The sequence below is a fragment of the Lasiosphaeria miniovina genome, assembly GCF_030549165.1.
Source record: "Lasiosphaeria miniovina strain SMH2392-1A chromosome Unknown B0T26scaffold_1, whole genome shotgun sequence".
Lineage (NCBI taxonomy): Eukaryota > Fungi > Ascomycota > Sordariomycetes > Sordariales > Lasiosphaeriaceae > Lasiosphaeria > Lasiosphaeria miniovina.
In genome coordinates, this window is record NW_026848220.1 from 3,669,911 (window position 1) to 3,687,126 (window position 17,216).

A 17,216-nucleotide genomic window follows, 5' to 3' on the forward strand; every position below is an offset into this window, starting at 1 on the left:
GGGAGGGTTGGAGAGTTCAGGAAGGCAGATGGCACAACAAGAAATAGGCAAATTGCGCAGGCAAGGCTTCAGAAATACAGAACTTATCGACGAGGGTAACAGAGGTCGAGATCATTGCCCGAGTCAACAGGCTTGGCGTGACCAGAGACAGATGGATGGGTAGATGAGAGCTAGGGATAGATGGTTTGGTGGGGTTTGGCCAGAATCGACATCAATTATCCTGGTTAGGATTGATGAAAGAAGCAGGAATTAGGTGACCCTGCCGCGGCGGGGTGTGAACGGCATGCAAACCAGTTCAAATTGAGCGAGGGTTACGGACGTTAGAAACTAGACAGCCAGGAGAGGAAAGAAAGAGGGCTAAGAGCCTGAAAGGAAAGAGCGTCTGCCTTGGTTCTAGTAGCGATATACCTAGGAAGTCGCACTTCGCACTCCCAGCCCAGGATTCGATGTCTCGGATTTGGGGGTTTCTCTCAGTCTCCCAATCCCGCCCGCCCGTCGGCCCTGGGCGTCCGCATGAGTCCGGGGAGAGAAGCATCATACTACAAAAAAGCGAAGGAACGGAGTCCGACGTTTATCTTGTTCTCAGGTGAGTTTGTAGGGTTGGTTGCGATGATGCTACATACATGGACAACGGGTTGCATTCGGCACATTCACGGTCCCCTGCTCGGCCGCGTGTCGAGCACAACGCTAAGGGAGGTGTGATAAGCAAGCCGTTGCACCTTCCCTGAAACGCATGCATGCATCCCTGTGCGGCGGGGAAACGCAACGGGCAAAAGAAAGCTTGATTTTTCTTTTTGTGACCATATGACCACGGAATGAGGGGGGAGGTAGTATCCGTAGTTCAACCTAAACAAAGTGAATGCCAAGGCCCGAACCCCTTTTGCGGATTTTCCTGACCTTTGGATTATGGTTCCCCATTCCCTAACACGGACGATAAAACTCACGTCTGCTAGTGGATGAAGAGTCCTAGCCTAGGAATTACTAGGAGGCGCCCGGTAACCAGGTTTATTCAAGCTTGTTCAAGCCACGTCACTGCTACCTGCCGCGTCAGCATCCACCGAAACCAGCAATTGTGTCCGTCCACCACACATAGCATGGACTACCTTATGTACTTCTCGAGTCCCGGTCTGTTTGTCGTCTCGCACCCACATTTTTAGCACATCATGCTTTTCTGATACCTACGGATATAGAAGGCTTACGTAGCAGCCTTGGGGAATAGGTAAAGATTCACAGCGTTCCCCTCGGCCTTGACTACAATTGAAGGGGCAGCCTTAGAAGAGTATGTACCTTGGTTCAATCCCGAACTATTTATAAGTGTAGCATATAGGTAGATTCTTTAAGAAGAATAAAGAGCAAACGCGCCGGCTAGTGGAAGCTTTGAATATATATAGGTATTTCTAGGAGTAAGAAGGCCTCTGAGATTCTATAAAAGGGGTTCTACAAGCTCTTGCGCAAAAAACTTCAGGGCGAGCTGTAAGTTATTTAGGTCTTTCAAATGTTGGAAAGTCCGCCGCTAACAAATATTTAGGGATTGGATTATATCATCTCAAGCACGTTGGAACTCCTGGCAAATAAACCCATGCCAGATTAACCAAGGCCGTGAATGCGTTCCATCGCAACAAGAAACCCCTGATGTCACTTATTAATTTTTTTGCATTATTGTCCTCACTGCTCCTGATTTGCTTGCCGAGAAAGATTAGCTGAACAGTTAACTATCCAGTACATACACACGTACAAATGCAGAGCGCCCGTGATCCAACAAGAGGAGCTGGGGCTCGACATTAGGTTCCCAAGTGGTGTGAGCTGAACAGCCTCGCTTGATGCCTAAACGCCTTCCAAACGCCTTTCCTCCCCCATCCCCGAAAAGGAGACAGAAAAACGCCAACACAGTTACCGATACCAATGCTGCCGAGACCGAAACAATCCCATAACCAAACTCCGTGTCCACCACGCAACCGCCACCATGGTTTTCCGCTACCGTCGTCGACGATAGTGGGCAATAGTGTCATTGGCACTGCCACTGGCGACACTGTAGCTAACGCTGCCACTGGTGACACTATACCTACCGCCGCTACGGATACTCGTGTCGTCGCTATAAGCGCTGGCGCTAATGATACTGTAGGCGACGCCGCCGCCGCCGCCGCCACTGCTAGCCATCTCAACGTCGTTGTCTTCGCTTGCCCTAATCAGCTGGACGGATCTCGACTGGACGGCGGTATCTCTCCAGAAGGAACTGGTTTCCTGCTTCCACTTTTCCGCCATCATATTGTGGGCCTCGACCACGGCATTGTTGCGTGCAATGGGACTCAGCAGCAGCGCATCGTCCGCCGTCGCCGGCGGGACCATCGAGCCGCGCTTCCAGGGGCCGTTGGCGGCGGTATCCTCGAGATACGAGTTGCGCGACCGCTTCTTGATCCAATCGAAGAGCTTAGGGATCCAACCAAAGCTAGTCGTACGCTTAATCTCGTCCTCGATCTCGTAGCGGAGCAGCTGCTCGCGTTCGGCGCAGCGGGCGCAGGGCTCAGGGAAGGTTCCGAGGTGCACTCGGCACGACATCTCGCACTCGGACGCGCGCTTGCGGTCCTGCTGCAAGAGGCGCCAGGCCGCCGCGTTAGGCTCGAACTTGAACTCGGGCCGGTGGCCGATGATGTCCGGGCGCATGTCGCTGCACAGCGGGCACTGCGGCTGCCGCACCGTGACCCACGAGATGTCGGTGTCCGCGGCCCGCATCTCGAAGAAGCCGGCGTCCTCGGTCTCCCAGAAGTGCGCGAGATACTTTCCCAGGAATTCGAGCGCCGGGGAGCCCGCCTGGTTGTTCTGCTCAGCGGCCTCGATGATGTCCTGGGGGATGTTGTTCACGAGCTCGAGCTGGAGGTCGCCGTCTTCTTCTAGCAAGGCCTTGGTGATGGCTGACCGGATGGACTCGTGCTTGTACCACTCCCGGTTCAGTCGGCGCTCCTCGCGTCTGCCCGCAATGTGGAGCAGGAGATCGCTGTACGCCTTAACGTTGCGAGCGTGGCGGATCACGCTCGCCTCGTAGATGCAGTGGTCGCAGACATACGGCTTGTTGACGTTGTACCGCACGAACCATTCGCAGTTGAAGCAAGTTCCCGGCTTGAACTCGCGATCGACATCATAACGCTCCTGAGGGGCGAACTTATCGTTACTGGGGTGGCGGTCAAACTGGGTGCGTGCCCAGGTGTTGCAGGCACGGAAGCGGTATCGAGCCTGGTAGTCGCACACGACACAGATAGACTGGTCGACTCGACACATGGCTCCTTTCTCCCAATATTTTCGTGCAAGATTTGCACTTGCGCGGGGTAATTGTTATTAGCAGGCGCTCCGACGTGTAAAATTTGGGGAACCGGGCTGGATGACGAGGTGCAATACATCTTTACTTTGGGCAAAGAGAATACACGGGGGCTGTTTCTCGACTACCGCGTCGAGCTCTCAATACTCGATGCTGCCTTGATTGCGGCTTGGGAAGGAGGACTTCCTCTACAAAAATTTGAGTAGGAAAACACGAGAGTGGCAAAGAGCAAGTGTGCAAATGCCGACTAGCGACCGATCGCGCGCTCGATGCAGTGTTTGGGGAAGGACAGCTGGAGTTGAGGGGTGAGATGATGTTCCGGTCAAGGCGACCCTCTTTTCCAGGCTGGCCTGTGTGATGAGCTGGTGCCGTTTTGAACCCTTGCAAAGTTGTGTGCTGGAGGTTTTAGCAGGTAGGTGTGGTGTGGGAGCAGAAGAGTGAAAGGTAAGGCACCCGGCCCTCACAGATCTATCTCAAAATTATACGGGACTCCCAGTTTGTTCTTGGCGGGGTAAGAGATAGCAGCGAGGAAAGAGTAGAAGCAAAGCGAACAACAAGTGAGGCGAGTAAAAAGTGAGAGAAAAGTGAGCTACTCAGGAACATGAGAAGGCTGTATTAGTCGAGCGGGTGAGTTGGACGCTGTGTGTCGACGCTAAACCCCCGAGACCAACCTTTGACACAAACCGGACCGCATCTATTTCTATTTTGATACATGTAACTATCTACTGTACATGGTAACTAGTAAGTAAATGGGCCCAGCTTTGCCTTTCCATCTGGTCGCAGAAGCTCAGGCTCCTGGTTTGGTCGAGTGTAATATCGCGGACATGCTGAGTTCCAGCGAATAAGTAATAGATACGACGTGTTGGAAGCCAGCTCTCTTCGGCTTTACAGATTTCGCAGTCGTTATATTTTGGCTATGGGATGAGTGCGTTGAGAAAGAGCCGGCCGGACTTGATGGTGTCTACACATCCTAAATCTCCAGGGGCAACACGCAAAGAAAGGACAAACTAAGGCCACAATCTCTTAAGGTAACAAACGAAACAAAAAAAACACGCCATTAAATGACGAAATAGATAAGGAAAAGAAGTGAGTTGGGATTGAAAGGATTTCATTCGAAGGGATTGTCGAGGAGGCCTTTGTGTGGCACATGTTGTTGACTTTGGTCCGAAGCTAAGAGAGCGACCCCTTTTCATCCAAGAATGCCAACCCTAACCCTTATCTGCCGGCTGAAAGGCAGCTGGACAACCGGATCCTTGCAGCTGATGAGGCTGAGACAGGTGTGGGGGTGCCTCGGGAGAGCTTCTGGCTCAACATGTCTACCAACAGTGAATAAGCTGCCTGGTCATTGTCTCCACGCCCTCATCGTCACCATTTCCCGAGCGGCACCCATGGTTCAACGCCCAAGCTTCTCCAGCAACGTCCAGCTTCGTCGCTGGCTAAACTGCCTCTGAGCGCTAATTTTCCGTACTGTTTTCTCCCCAACTTCAACTTCTCGGCGCCCCAGAGCTTTGTCGCGCTCGTCAAGCCAAGCAGGCCACGCAAGCCGGCAATCCCACCCGACCGATAACCGTTCGACCCAAGTGATGCAATAGATCACCGAGCCCTCCGCGCCGGCAACCCCCTACCCAGGCTCGGATTTCCTCGATAACTGCCTGTCTCCAACGACTACGTCAAACAGCTAGGGTGCAAACAACTCGAAACCCGCATAGCACAAGATGAATGCAAGTCTTTCTTGGGCGAGGAAACAAACAAAGCATCGGGTGGCCCTCTGAGGACATGGCAGCAGAGCAAAATTGAATAGCGCAGCTGGCTAACGGCTATGTCCAACGTACAGATATTCAGGGAGCTTGCGGATCTTTCGCACATCACGGCGAAATGTATCCTGATATATTCCATCCACCGAAATAGGAGCGCTGAAGGTACGGATGCACACGTCACCCTGGAATTTCTGCCACTCACCTTTGCCGCACCCTAGACCTAAAGGCTGACTGACCTTGTTGCTCTTGCCCGCAGGTGTATCCCTCATAATGCAGGTCTTCTACACCCTGGTCTTCCTCACGCGCTATGTCGACTTGTTCCAGGGCCTCCAGACGTCGAAATGGAACCACTTCTTCAAGGTCTTCTACATCCTCTCGTCCTTTTACACCTTGGGAATCATGCGCTTCGTCTACCCCCGCACACGGGAGCGTGAGGTGGCCTGGAAGCTGAGTGCCGGCATACTCGCCGGTTGTCTCATACTGTCGCCCTTCGCCATGTTGATATTCTCCAACGCGCAGAGCTTCAAAGAGGTAACTGATATCCCACCGCTCACTAACCTTCTCTGTTTTGGCCGGCTAAATCTCCCACCCCACCTCTTACAATGATTGCGCGCTGACTTGTCTCGAACTCAAGTGGCTCTGGGTCTTCTCGCAAATCCTCGAAGCGTTTGCCGTGCTACCGCAGCTCCTGCTGCTGCGCCAGACGACAGTGCCGACAGTCATCACGTCCCTCTACATTGTGTTCTTGGGATCGTATCGCGGCCTGTATCTGATTAGCTGGATCGTTCGCGCGTTCGACATCAACGGCCGGCAGCCCGAGCCAATCTCTGTCATCTTCGGCATCATCCAGACGGCCTTTTACGCCGATTTTGCCTGGGTATACTGGACGCGCCAGCGCGTCAAGCTGCGCAACGGCGGGGTTGTCGACGCCGACGACATGCGCCGCGGCTGGCTGCTTGGCCGCATCTTCGGCAACAAGCACATTGCCCGCGAAATAGACGGCGACGACGACGACGAGGAGAGAGGCCCCGCTGGCGGCGCCTTCAACCATCACCCCTCTTCTACCACCAATAACAGTCGGAATGTGAGACCCAAGTGGGGCTCGCGCGGCATCTCGGTCAGCGCCGACGAAGGCCTCCTCGAGCACGAACCATCGCTAGACGACGACGAGGAGCACGGTGTCACCGAAGGCGTTGTCGATCCCGACGCTAGGATGCGCGACCCCGACGAGCTCGCCATGGCCCTCGACGAGGATGAGGATGACGCGCCCCTGCCCCAAGCATCAAAACATACCGACCCTCTCGGTGCGCCCACCGGGATCCGGAACGGAGACGAATGGAAGGATTGATCAAATCAGCACAGAAGTAACGCTCCTTAATGAGTCCCCTTTTTCTCCTTTCCTATCTTGCTTTTTTTTTGGGTAGCACACAGCACGGGTTGTTTCGGTGGGTGCTTTCATCCCTTCTGGCGTGTGGCGACGAGAGAGCTGCTTGAATGCCATTTTTTACAACAAAAAACAAGAACACTTTGTATCCAAATACTGTGGAGTAATTGCTCGCTTTCAGATTATCGTGAAAAGGGTGTGTTGGTGGGGGGGGGGGCGGTCAAGGGGGATAACAGCGAACGACGGGGTCAATATTGCCACGGGCCTGAGTCCTTAGGTACTGTCGACCATGCTGCGGACGACGCAAATTTTATATAAGTTATGTATCTATATTGGACGAACAGAAGATACTTATCTTTGCCGCTGGTAGAGCTTCAAATCACTTCATCACCCGGCGTCTATGGAATTAACTGCTTGGGGGCGGCTAACCCCTGACAGGATAAATATCTCTTGTTGGCCAAAGTAGTAAGATGATGAAACACCAATAAAGTGTAAGGTAAGGTACCTAACTACGGAAAGGAGGTAGACAGAGCTTAAAACCTGCCAGGACAACAACCATCTAGACGTGGGTTATTAACTCTAGTCCGTCTTAATACTGGACGGCCAAGGGGAACCCCAAGGTCCTTATCCCTAAGGCATCGTATGATAATAATAGCAGATACCCTCGTTGGGGAGGGCAGAGTTGTGCTAAGAGTAAACTATCTCTGAGACTACCTAAACGACCGAGGCGATGCTAATCCCTTTATTTCCTTACAACCTAATCCAAGGCTTCATACGTGTTTCTTGGCTCGTAGGTTTCGGTTCCTTCTGATTATGAAAAAAGCCATTTGCCAGAGTATACATCCTGTTTGTAACCAATATTGGGCTCCCGACAGCCAACTAACCCATTAACGACGTGTATGGTCGTTTCATAACACCCCCCAAGGGCTAACCTGCCTTCCCTCCCCAAATTCTTGATGCAATTTAGTCATCATCTTTAAGACGAGAAATATTTGGGCCAGAACGTTCCAGACTCGAGCGCAGTCGCTCGAGAGTGCCCTGTCTCTTGGCCGACTTCTGACGTACAGCTTGCTTCTCCTCCTCGCTATACATGCTCATCTTCTTGCGGGGTGGGGTTCCTCGCATGCCGTACGACGCGATAGATGATGTCATGGAGTCGCGCATGCGTTCTGGAGAGAGAATCGACCTCTTCTGCGGTGTCTTATACGGCGAATCTTCTCGGCTGCGAGGTCCAGGACTATCGTTGAGTCCCATAGAACCCAGGCGCAGTCGACGCATCTGGTTCTCGAGAATATCAATGTCGCCACTACGCTTCTCTGCCATGCCCGTCATCTTGTTGATGGTACGTATGATCGCTTCAACAGTGGGTACTTGGGCTTTGCCTGATGCTCCGCCTGCCGACGAGATCTTGGCTTTGAGCATCGTCAGGGCCTCTTCGGTTTCGGCCAAGAGCTTGGAGAACGTCGCATAGGTTCTTCGTAGTTCGTTTTGCTGCGTCGCTTGCTCTGCACTGAGTGGAAGAGATCTCGCCGCTGCGAGTTGTTCAGGATCGATGTGCGACATGATTACCTTGCGCATGTCTTCCTCCTTTACGCGAAGCTTTGCAAGGTCGCGTGTCAGATCCTGGATCGAAGCCCCTGTCTCTTCGACATCCCTGAGGCGGCCTTCTTGCAGCTCTTTCGCCAATTCGTTTTCCACAATGCTTAGGCCTTCTACCTCCACAAGAACCCAGTCATCGGGATTCTCGAGGTCTTCTTTATCGCGGCTGCTTTCCTTGAACTTGGTCGTGTGACCGAGTACAAAGGATTGCAGAGACCTTGAGTTGAGGCCCACTCTATCAACCATGCGGTTGATGTCTCTCCACAAGGTTTCGCAGGCAACCGGAACCTCTCTACCATTCGTAGATGCATCGATTATCTCGAGTTTTGTGTCGACAGCGAGAAACTCGTTCATATTAAGAGTTGGATGTACTTCGGAACGTAGAATCTGTTGGATGCCATCATCCTCTGGATCAACAAGCACTTGCACTTCTGCTTCCTTTTTGGCTGCGTGTTTACGTTGCGCTTGCACATTTGGGTCGATAGGGGGGGAGGATCGCGCTGTAGTGCTGAAAGCAAGATTCCCCTGTGAAGTTGGCGGCCTCCGACCTAAAATCTGTGATGCCATTCCCGGAGCACTGACAGAGCGGGGTGTTTCGTTGGTTCTTAGCACACTGGCTCGCGATGCTCCACGCACTGGGCTGGGCGATCGAGGGCTTTGGGGTACTGGCTGCGCAAACAAGGGGGGGGCATTTCTGCTGATTTCGCCAAACAACGTTCGAGGCTGCTCAGCTTCTGAGCGCGAGATGGTTGAAAAGGTGCTTCCCCCCATTCCTCCAAATGAGCTTTGTGGCGTAAACCCTGGAGTACGGTTGCCAAACCCAGCGGTTGGACTAAGATCCTTAGCAACATCAATACCGCTGCCCTCACTAGCAGCATCTGTACCGTCTTCCACTTCTTCGTTATCTTCTTGATCGTCCTCTGAAAGCTCCCCTTCCTCAGAAAGTTCGTCTTGCTCGGGGCTACTAGGAACAGCCGGGGCTTCTGGGAGAGGCAGAGATGCCGGCTTGACGACGAAATCGGGTGGCAATGGTGCGTCATCTTCAATAAATGGATTTAATATAGAATCTGACTTGTCAGGAATGAAATCGGGCGGCAATGGTGCTTCTTTAGGTACGGGCTTTTGCGATGGCGAGGCTTCTTTTGTATTGGTGGGCACGGGCTTCCCTAGAAAATCCGGCGGTAGTGGAGCGTCTCCGGCTTTTATCGACTTTTGTGAGGCTGCTTTTGGTGAGTATGATGATCCTGAATACGATGAAGAATCACTGAGGTGGAAAACTGCCTTACTAGTGGCATCGGGTGGGAGAGGGGCCTCCGGAATATCTGCTAAGTTCTCTTTATCTTCGTCCTTCTTGATTTTTGGGGTTCCAAACAATGATGAAATTGGAGTAGCTGAAGCTGGTTTTGGAGTTCCAAAGATTGACGAGACGGGGCTGGGCTTCGATCCCTCTGCTGCCGCCAACTTTGATGTCCCGAATATGTTAGAAGTCCTAGAGGAGGTTGAAGGTTTCTGTCCGAATATGCTCGATCCGGTCGAAGGCCCCGAGGTGGGCTGGAAAGCAGTAAACTTCGGGGGAGCCGGTGTGGTTGTCGGTGTCGTGGATTCGAGACCGAACAAGGTCTTGGCCTTTTCCTTTTCCTGGTTAGGGGCCGGGGTCTGGGCAGTGCTATCCATATCTTCAACCTTTACCTCAGAGACAACAGGCTGTTTGGCCGCATCGGTCAGTGATAAGCCAAAGTTGCTTCCAAACAACGAACTGCCTGCGCCTGGCTTCGGCTTCTCATTATCGTCAGAGGCCTTGGGATCGGCTTTAAATGTAGTACCAAGCACAAAAGGCGAGGATCCAAAGTTAGAGGAGTTTTCTTTCGCTCGCGAAGGGGGGAACGCCGTATCAGAATCCATCGACACTTCTGGCGTGGTCGAAGCAAAAGCCCCGGAGGGCTTGGACCCGAAGAGGCTAGGGCCACTTGGACTGCCTGTCAGGCCCCCGAATCCGCTCTTGGTAGCAAAGCCAGCAAAACCTCCAGAAGTTGGCGTAGCAGCAGCGGCACTGCCAAATACCTTGGGAGTTCCCTCGGCGCTAGAAAAGCCAGATTGGCCAAATGCCGGGGTTGCGGTAGAGGGAGATCCTGTCGCCCAAGGTGATACTTTGGTGCCTAGCCCCATTCCTATCGTTGAAGACTGGCCAAAAGCTGGCCCAGCCGGTTTAGTCCCAAAGCTAGGGGCTCCAAAAGCAGGTGCTGCCGCTGCGGGCGCGCTCCCAAAGGTGCTTGATCCGAAGGAGGGGGTTACAGATGCCACTGGGCCTGTCGACCAAGGAGATGAATTGGCTCCGATAGCTGATGCGTCGCCAAAAGCAGGGGCGGCGCTGGAAGGTGTGCCAAAAGCAGGGGCGGCGCTGGAGGGTGTGCCAAAAGCAGGGGCGGCGCTGGAAGGGGCGCCAAACGCGGGCGCACTGGCATGGGATGCAAAAGCTGAGGGGAGAGAACTCTTGACAGTTGCAGGCTGAGCTGATACGCCGGCATCTGCGGCAACAAGCCCAGGGTAAGTCGTGCCTGACCGAACCGACTCATTGTAGACAGTCCACCACACTGCCAAGACACCTTCGTTATTCAAAATCCACAACCCTGGGAGCGGCCCTGGCGATTGCTCCATCTCGTCAGTTGGAATGGGCTTGTACACCTTATCCTTTCCAGATAAGTCAAGCGCGGTTCCAACTGGGAAGGTCTCGGCCAAATCCTCGCTCATTGGCAGCTGAGCACGTCTTGAATCGTCTGCCAGCTCCGTCGTTGTAAAGACATTTGTGATTGCCTCGGCTGGCTTACCACTAGACAGTGGAGTTTTAGACCGTGACAAAATGCCTATAGTCTCTGTAGCAGTAGATGAAACCAGGAGGAGATCCTGGAGGTTGGGTGGAAAGTCCTTGAGTCTGAGGACAGAATGATGCGGAACCTTGTCAGATCCAAAAGGTTCCACGGGATCTGTAAGTTTCTGAAAGGTGAAAGTCAGGGTGCCTCCAGGTGGTGCTTGTCGAGTGATTATATGATATACCGATGGATCTTGTCCATTCGTTGGGTTGTGAATAACAAGAAACACGTTGTTCTCCAACCACGTCACGGAGGATACTAGAGAATATGTCAGTTTCAGGGGTCATAAAATACACGAATAACTCATCAAAACTTACCGTGATAATCACCGAGACTTGGAGGCTTCGGAATGTGCCCCTTTTCCGTGCCATCCGGTGTCATCTGATAAATAGTGCCATCCGCCATACCAGCAACCAGTTGCTTGCCTTTGGTGCTCCATGCCGCGCAGCTAACCTGCGAGCGTAACGTCGGCCCGTTGGGTCCGGCATTGAGTTTGCACTCGGCGAGGTTGGCCATGAATAGGTTGCCATTGTTGGTGACGATAGCGCAAAAGCTAGCCAGCTCAGGCATAGGGTTGGGCACAAGAGCCCGGATTGACTCGCCATTGGTATTCAGCTCAAAGGCTGACTGCGTACCGCCCTGGACGAGGGTCTGGACATCGTATGCCGCAAGACCGCCGCCACTCTCGGCAGACAAGAGGAGGAACTGCTCGTCGGCCGTGAAGGCAAGCTGCGAAATGCGGAAGGGGAGGGGCACCTTAGCCTCAGGATTAAACGGCCGCACTTCACTATCGCCGCTCCGTTCAGCTTCGAATGCCTTCCGTACGGAATCCGTAGTTGCAATGTGAACAGCATCGGGCCCCGCAGCGGCGACTAGGCCTTTGCGGGGGGAAATGCTCAGGAGAGATGCGGTTGGGGCTGGGGGGGGAGACCATCGCGAGGTCAGTTGGACCTTTGCATCACTAGCGAGTGCGAGAAAGCCGAGACCCTAGCAATTAGCAGTTAGTACTTGTGGCGCAGGAAATCGAAGCAAAAAAGTGGCATCCAAGAAGCAGGACTCACCTCGGTCACGATCACTTCCAGATCGCTGCCCTGCGTCAGTCCTCCTGTCCCTCCGGCGGCCCCGCCCGCCGCGGCATTGTTTCCAAAGCTGAAGGCCATGACCGTTGCAATATAGCCGCCTTTGGACAGAGGACTCGAGGTTCACAGATTGCTTCTCAGCATTTGTGGATGCTCGCGCGCGCGTGCTTGGGGAGCTGCGAATTAAGCTTTGGGAAGCGCAAAGCCTAAACAGACCGGTCGCGGGAGGCCACGTCCGGCAAGCAAAATGAAGTGCAACAGTATAAGTGTTAGTGGGTGCAATTAATTGCTAGACTCAGAAGCCGTAGAGATGTTGCGTGTTAGGCCGCTTTTTCAAAGAATTGCAGAAAGAAAGAGTCGACTCTTCAAGAGTCAAGTCAAAGCTACAGGCAGCAGACGCGATCCCCAATTTTTTTGCCCGCCGTACCTGAGGACGTGCCTGCCATGCCAACCCAAGCCAGCCACACCCCCCTGCACACAGTAACAAAGTGGTGGCAGCTTCGGCCTTACCACATCACGTGCTAGAGAGCTTGGGCCATCTTTTTTAGTGACAGCCGGGCGCTGGGGCCTTGTAAGCGCGTCCAACCGCAGCCAAGCCAGCTCAGCGGGACTGGCTGCCTGAGCCTCGTTTGCGCTGTGAGAGCCCCAGAAGGCAGCTTTTAGCCTCGTCATCAGCTAAGCTATCCAGATCAGAAGAACCAACGGCGACGAAACCGACGACGCAGACACATTTCACCAGCAAAGGCGACATCCATCGCAGCCAGGAATAAACCAATTACAGCAAGTCCCAGAAGCCATTTCATCGATTCTATCGGGCGCCCGCTCGGGAAACGATAGACAGGCGCAACAATGCCGGGCTTTGACTTCTCAAACTACAACCGCAATGCCGCGCTACACGCCCGGGGCGTTCCCCTGCCCAAGGCGACGAGCACAGGAACAACCATTGTGGGGTGCATATTCGAGGGTGGTGTAGTCGTGAGTCTCTCTCTGTCCTCTTACTGGGACCGACGGGTCCCTAGCCCGTCTCCCAAAGCTTCGTGCGCGTTGCTGACCACTGGTGACAGATCGCGGCCGACACGCGAGCGACATCGGGGCCCATCGTGGCGGACAAGAACTGCGAGAAGCTGCATTACATCTCGCCCAACATCTGGTGCGCGGGAGCGGGCACGGCGGCCGACACCGAGTTCACGACGGCGCTGATCAGCTCGCAGCTGGAGCTGCACTCGCTGTCGACGGGCCGCAAGCCGCGCGTCGTGACATGCATGACGATGCTGAAGCAGCACCTGTTCCGGTACCAAGGCCACATTGGAGCCTACCTGGTGGTGGCGGGCGTCGACCCCACGGGAACGCACCTGTTCACGGTGCACGCCCACGGGTCCACGGACAAGCTGCCCTACGTGACCATGGGCTCGGGTTCGCTGGCCGCCATGTCCGTCTTCGAGACACAGTGGAAGCCCCAGCTCACCCAGGATGAAGCCGTGGCCCTGTGCAGCGAGGCCATTCAGTCGGGTATCTTCAATGACTTGGGCTCAGGCAGCAACGTCGACGTGGCGATCATCACCGATAAGAAGACGACGCTCAAGCGCAACTACATCAAGCCCAACGAGCGTGTCCCGAAGCTCAAGAGCTACATCTTCAAGCGGGGCACCACAGCCGTCTTGAACGAGAAGATTATTCGGAAAGAAGATCTCGGCAACTTTGTTAGCGTGCACGAGCTTGCGGTGGAGGAGACCGGAGACAAGATGGAGGTAGATGCTTAGGATAACTAGGTAGTACCACTCTCCCGACCAGTGAAGAGGGCTTAGTACCTGGCCGCGCAGACTTCAGGCGAGTTAGACGGCGCTCTTGTACAATATGTCAAATCACGAAGAAACGGGCTGATAGCCTGAAGACTCGACTCCCGTGCCTCGTCTCTTTTGTCACACGCCGCATTTTCGTACAATCTCCACCGATGTCTTGACAGCTTTCTAAAAGCACCATCTAGCATACTTCGACCATAGTTGTTGGATTGCGCCTGAGAACTTCGGGCCAATTTTCATGGCCACCAGGGGCAATAATTTACTTCTATCTGGCTCTGTAATTCCTGTATTTGTGATCCTGGGCCTCCTGATCAAAAGGCCCATCCATATCTCAATATATACAGATCGAACATTTAAACCCTAGCAAAAAGGTGACGACGCGCTCCCTTATACACGTCTCTCTGTACAGCATAGGTAACCCACCCCGGGGGCTCCTCAAATCTCCAGAATACATAGAATTAGATGTGATAAAAATGTTGCCCTCCTTTCTTAGCCTGTGAAAAGCTGATATGTAGAATAGGCCAGCAGTTTTTTAAGCCCGAGACCAAAGCGGAAAGGGAGAAATAAGGGTAAGATCTAACCCAAGATGAACAAAAGAGAAAAAACAGATAGAAGAATAACGAAGATCGTGATCTCTTGAATCTCGGACGAAAGAAGGCGCCGTATGCTACGCATAAGCAAAACGGATCCTAAAAATAAAAATAGAAAAACTCCGAGAAAATGGATGGGTATGATGAGATCGCTTTAATGGCTTGTCATTATCGTCAAGTATTGAGAGCACCGAAGGGAGAGCAAAAGTGAGCGTGTGGCGTGCTCTCATGTATGCGTCTTCCTGCTGAAGAACCCTTTTCTCGACCTCGATTTCGATCGGGGCTTGGAAGAGTCGGTCGTGTCTTCATTATACTTCGGCTTGTGAATCCTGAAAGATTGTAAGCTTATAAATCAATAATAAAGGCAGCAAGAAAACTCACCAGCTGTTGCCAACCATGCTCATGCCCTTTGCCTCTGCCTCGCGGTAGAACTTGGCGCTTTTCATGAGATTTTTCTTGCAGCCGATCCCCTTAGCATAGCAGAAGCCTGCCTCGGCCAAAGCATCGACGTCACCCCACGCTAGATAGTTTATCAGCAAAATGTCGAGAGTAGAGAGCAGAGGGGTATCAGACTCACATCCGGCAATCTCGAAGCACCGCAAAGCAAGAGCCTTGTCCTGCTCGATGCCCCAGCCGTTCATGTGGCTTACACCCAGTTCGTAAATACTCAAAGCAAACTGAGCTTTTCGCGTCTTACGCTCGACCACATCAAGTGCGTTCCCTTCCTTGGCCAGGCCTTCCTCATCCGCAATTTCCAAGCTGGCAGACTCGGCAGCTTTCCGAAGCCACTCTACGCCCTCTTTTTGGTTTGCACGCATTCCCCACCCGTGGCGACAGGCGAGAGCGTATAGAAGCATACCTGTAGGATTACCTTGCCTCGCCGCGTGGCGCAGATGCCAAGTCGACTCTTGGAGAGAACCCTTTTCGTGTAGTTCGACAGCTTTGCTCACGTGTTCTTCTCCCGACAAGTCTGTCATCGTCGGTGTGTATGAATATTGTGAACGGGCAGCTTTAATAGTGCTGGCAGAGTCGCTAGCCGTGGTTGACATGGGCGTTTTCCCTCGTGGAGAGTCATGCAGAGGGGAGGTCAGCGGCCGTCCCCTTGCCATGTCTTCGGAGGGACGAGCATTGTCTGTGGACGGACGGCTTGGGTCGGGGGAAGGCTGCTCGAGGCGCCTGGCTATTTCGACGCTAAGCTTACTGCCCTCTAGCGATGGACGTGGGAGGTGCTCTTCAAACAGACGGCTTCCTGCAGCACTAGATGGCCTAGTTGGCGGGGAAGGAGGAGGCTGCCCAGCCACCGGATACGCCCTGACGTTGCTCGGTAGTGCAACAGCGGGTTGTTCCCAGGAAAACTTCGCTGGCGTTGGTTGGCTCTCAAGCAGCATGGCTGATAGTCTCTGAAGAACCTTGCCACGAGGAAGAGAGAATTTCGAATAGATATACGATGGGGCAGGTGTTACCCCATTGTCAACGTTCGAGTCGGGAAACCCTTCCCCATTCATGCTGACAGGGGTTCCAGCGGTGTCGTCTGCAAGAATAAATGAAGCCTGGCTGTCTGATGATGCTTGCCGGGCGGGCGAGTCAAAACTCGGCGTGCCAGCTCTGCTCAAGGGCCTGGAGAAGTTGAAGGATGGGCGAGGAAGCCCCGAAGCATCGGAGCTAACAGACGGTGACCGTCGAGACGGGGCAAACCCAGGGGAAAGAACGCTGCCACTGCTAGATGAAAACTTGCGAGTGCCTTGTGAGTGAACAGAGGTGCTCAGGGAGCTGACGCCGTCCTCGTCTGTTGATTCAAGTGGGGATGACATGATGCTCGATGACCGCTTGGAGAATAAAGGACGCGGAGGAACAAGCCCCCCTGACTCGAACGAGGATTTCTTGGCGATCTTCTCGGGTGAGTTGCAGGTAAGGTAGCTTGATGTTGGCGATTGCTGCGTGACGCTGTCATAAATTGCTGATCTCGATTCTGATTGTCTCTCAGGGAGTTGATTGCGGTCTATGGGGGTAGGAGACAGCTCCCTGCGTGCTCCAATTCCAAGAAAGGTCTGGTGTTCGTTGATATCGTTCAACTGCTCCCATCTTGATATTTCCGCAGTCGCACGCTCTGGCAGAGGAATCGAATCATCTGGCGCGGGCAGGATATGGCTCATCTGTGGGTGTACCGAGACAGGCCGCTGCGCAGCATCGTCGTCCACCTCAGTCCTGAATCCGAGGCCCATTACCTCGTTTCCTTGATCGCCGTCATCAGAACCGGAATCGTGTGACATGGAGCGAAAGTAGTCGGATCGGCCCTGCATAATCAACGGGCTTTCGGTCGTCAACGGCGGTAGCCGGCTCATTCGTCGACCCTGCTTTTCACTCTCTTTTAACTGCATGGCCAGCAGCCGGCTTTGCATCGCGAAGGCATCCAGTGGTGATAATTCTGGGGGCGCCTCCCCAGCAATATGGAGACGGGGCGATTTGAGCGGGCGCGAGACAGACGCTTGTGATTTTGACCTGAGGTCGATATAATCCGGCCGTGGAGTCAACATTGTGACGGATATGCTCCCGAACGCTACCTCAGACTTCCCATGCGCTATAGTTGGTGATGCGATGTCGAACGCTGGTGGATTTCGAGTCGGGGCGACAAAATCTTCGCTCCGTGGAATGCGAGGGTCGGCGGCGAACCTTCGCGTTGAGGGTACAGCGCGATCAGCGAGGCGAAAATGGCAACGGCGGTAGGGCGACTACAACAGCCGGGATGCGAGTCGAGCTTATCGGGAGCGCATAAAGTATGAGGTCAAGTCAAACGATGACAGACAGGACGGGAGTCGAGCGAGAAAGAATGG

General features: G+C 53.6%; 5 protein-coding genes across 5 annotated transcripts; 2 read left to right on the plus strand and 3 right to left on the minus strand.

Annotated features, from left to right (window-relative positions):
• Window positions 1-1,665: 1,665 nt before the first annotated feature.
• Window positions 1,666-3,273, minus strand: B0T26DRAFT_670331 (uncharacterized protein; the record flags this gene model as incomplete). Its single annotated transcript, XM_060439167.1, has 3 exons — window positions 1,666-1,682; window positions 1,736-1,768; window positions 2,067-3,273. The coding sequence occupies 3 exons, from the start codon at window positions 3,271-3,273 to the stop codon at window positions 1,666-1,668; spliced, it is 1,257 nt and encodes a 418-aa protein (XP_060302870.1).
• Window positions 3,274-5,129: 1,856 nt separating this feature from the next.
• Window positions 5,130-6,415, plus strand: B0T26DRAFT_633150 (ER lumen protein retaining receptor; the record flags this gene model as incomplete). The annotated part of the gene is made up of 3 exons (XM_060436512.1): window positions 5,130-5,229; window positions 5,324-5,598; window positions 5,702-6,415. The coding sequence occupies 3 exons, from the start codon at window positions 5,130-5,132 to the stop codon at window positions 6,413-6,415; spliced, it is 1,089 nt and encodes a 362-aa protein (XP_060302871.1).
• A 565-nt stretch (window positions 6,416-6,980) lies between these two features.
• On the minus strand, window positions 6,981-12,379 carry B0T26DRAFT_843804 (uncharacterized protein). Its single transcript, XM_060447578.1, has 3 exons — window positions 11,979-12,379; window positions 11,235-11,904; window positions 6,981-11,175 (listed from the first exon to the last, which is right to left on the minus strand). The coding sequence occupies exons 1-3, from the start codon at window positions 12,075-12,077 to the stop codon at window positions 7,415-7,417; spliced, it is 4,530 nt and encodes a 1,509-aa protein (XP_060302872.1). The 5' UTR covers window positions 12,078-12,379; the 3' UTR covers window positions 6,981-7,414.
• A 466-nt stretch (window positions 12,380-12,845) lies between these two features.
• On the plus strand, window positions 12,846-13,756 carry B0T26DRAFT_736783 (nucleophile aminohydrolase; the record flags this gene model as incomplete). The annotated part of the gene is made up of 2 exons (XM_060443365.1): window positions 12,846-12,971; window positions 13,061-13,756. The coding sequence occupies 2 exons, from the start codon at window positions 12,846-12,848 to the stop codon at window positions 13,754-13,756; spliced, it is 822 nt and encodes a 273-aa protein (XP_060302873.1).
• Window positions 13,757-14,611: 855 nt separating this feature from the next.
• Window positions 14,612-16,919, minus strand: B0T26DRAFT_736784 (uncharacterized protein; the record flags this gene model as incomplete). The annotated part of the gene is made up of 3 exons (XM_060443366.1): window positions 14,612-14,714; window positions 14,767-14,905; window positions 14,963-16,919. The coding sequence occupies 3 exons, from the start codon at window positions 16,917-16,919 to the stop codon at window positions 14,612-14,614; spliced, it is 2,199 nt and encodes a 732-aa protein (XP_060302874.1).
• Between the last annotated feature and the right edge of the window lie 297 nt (window positions 16,920-17,216).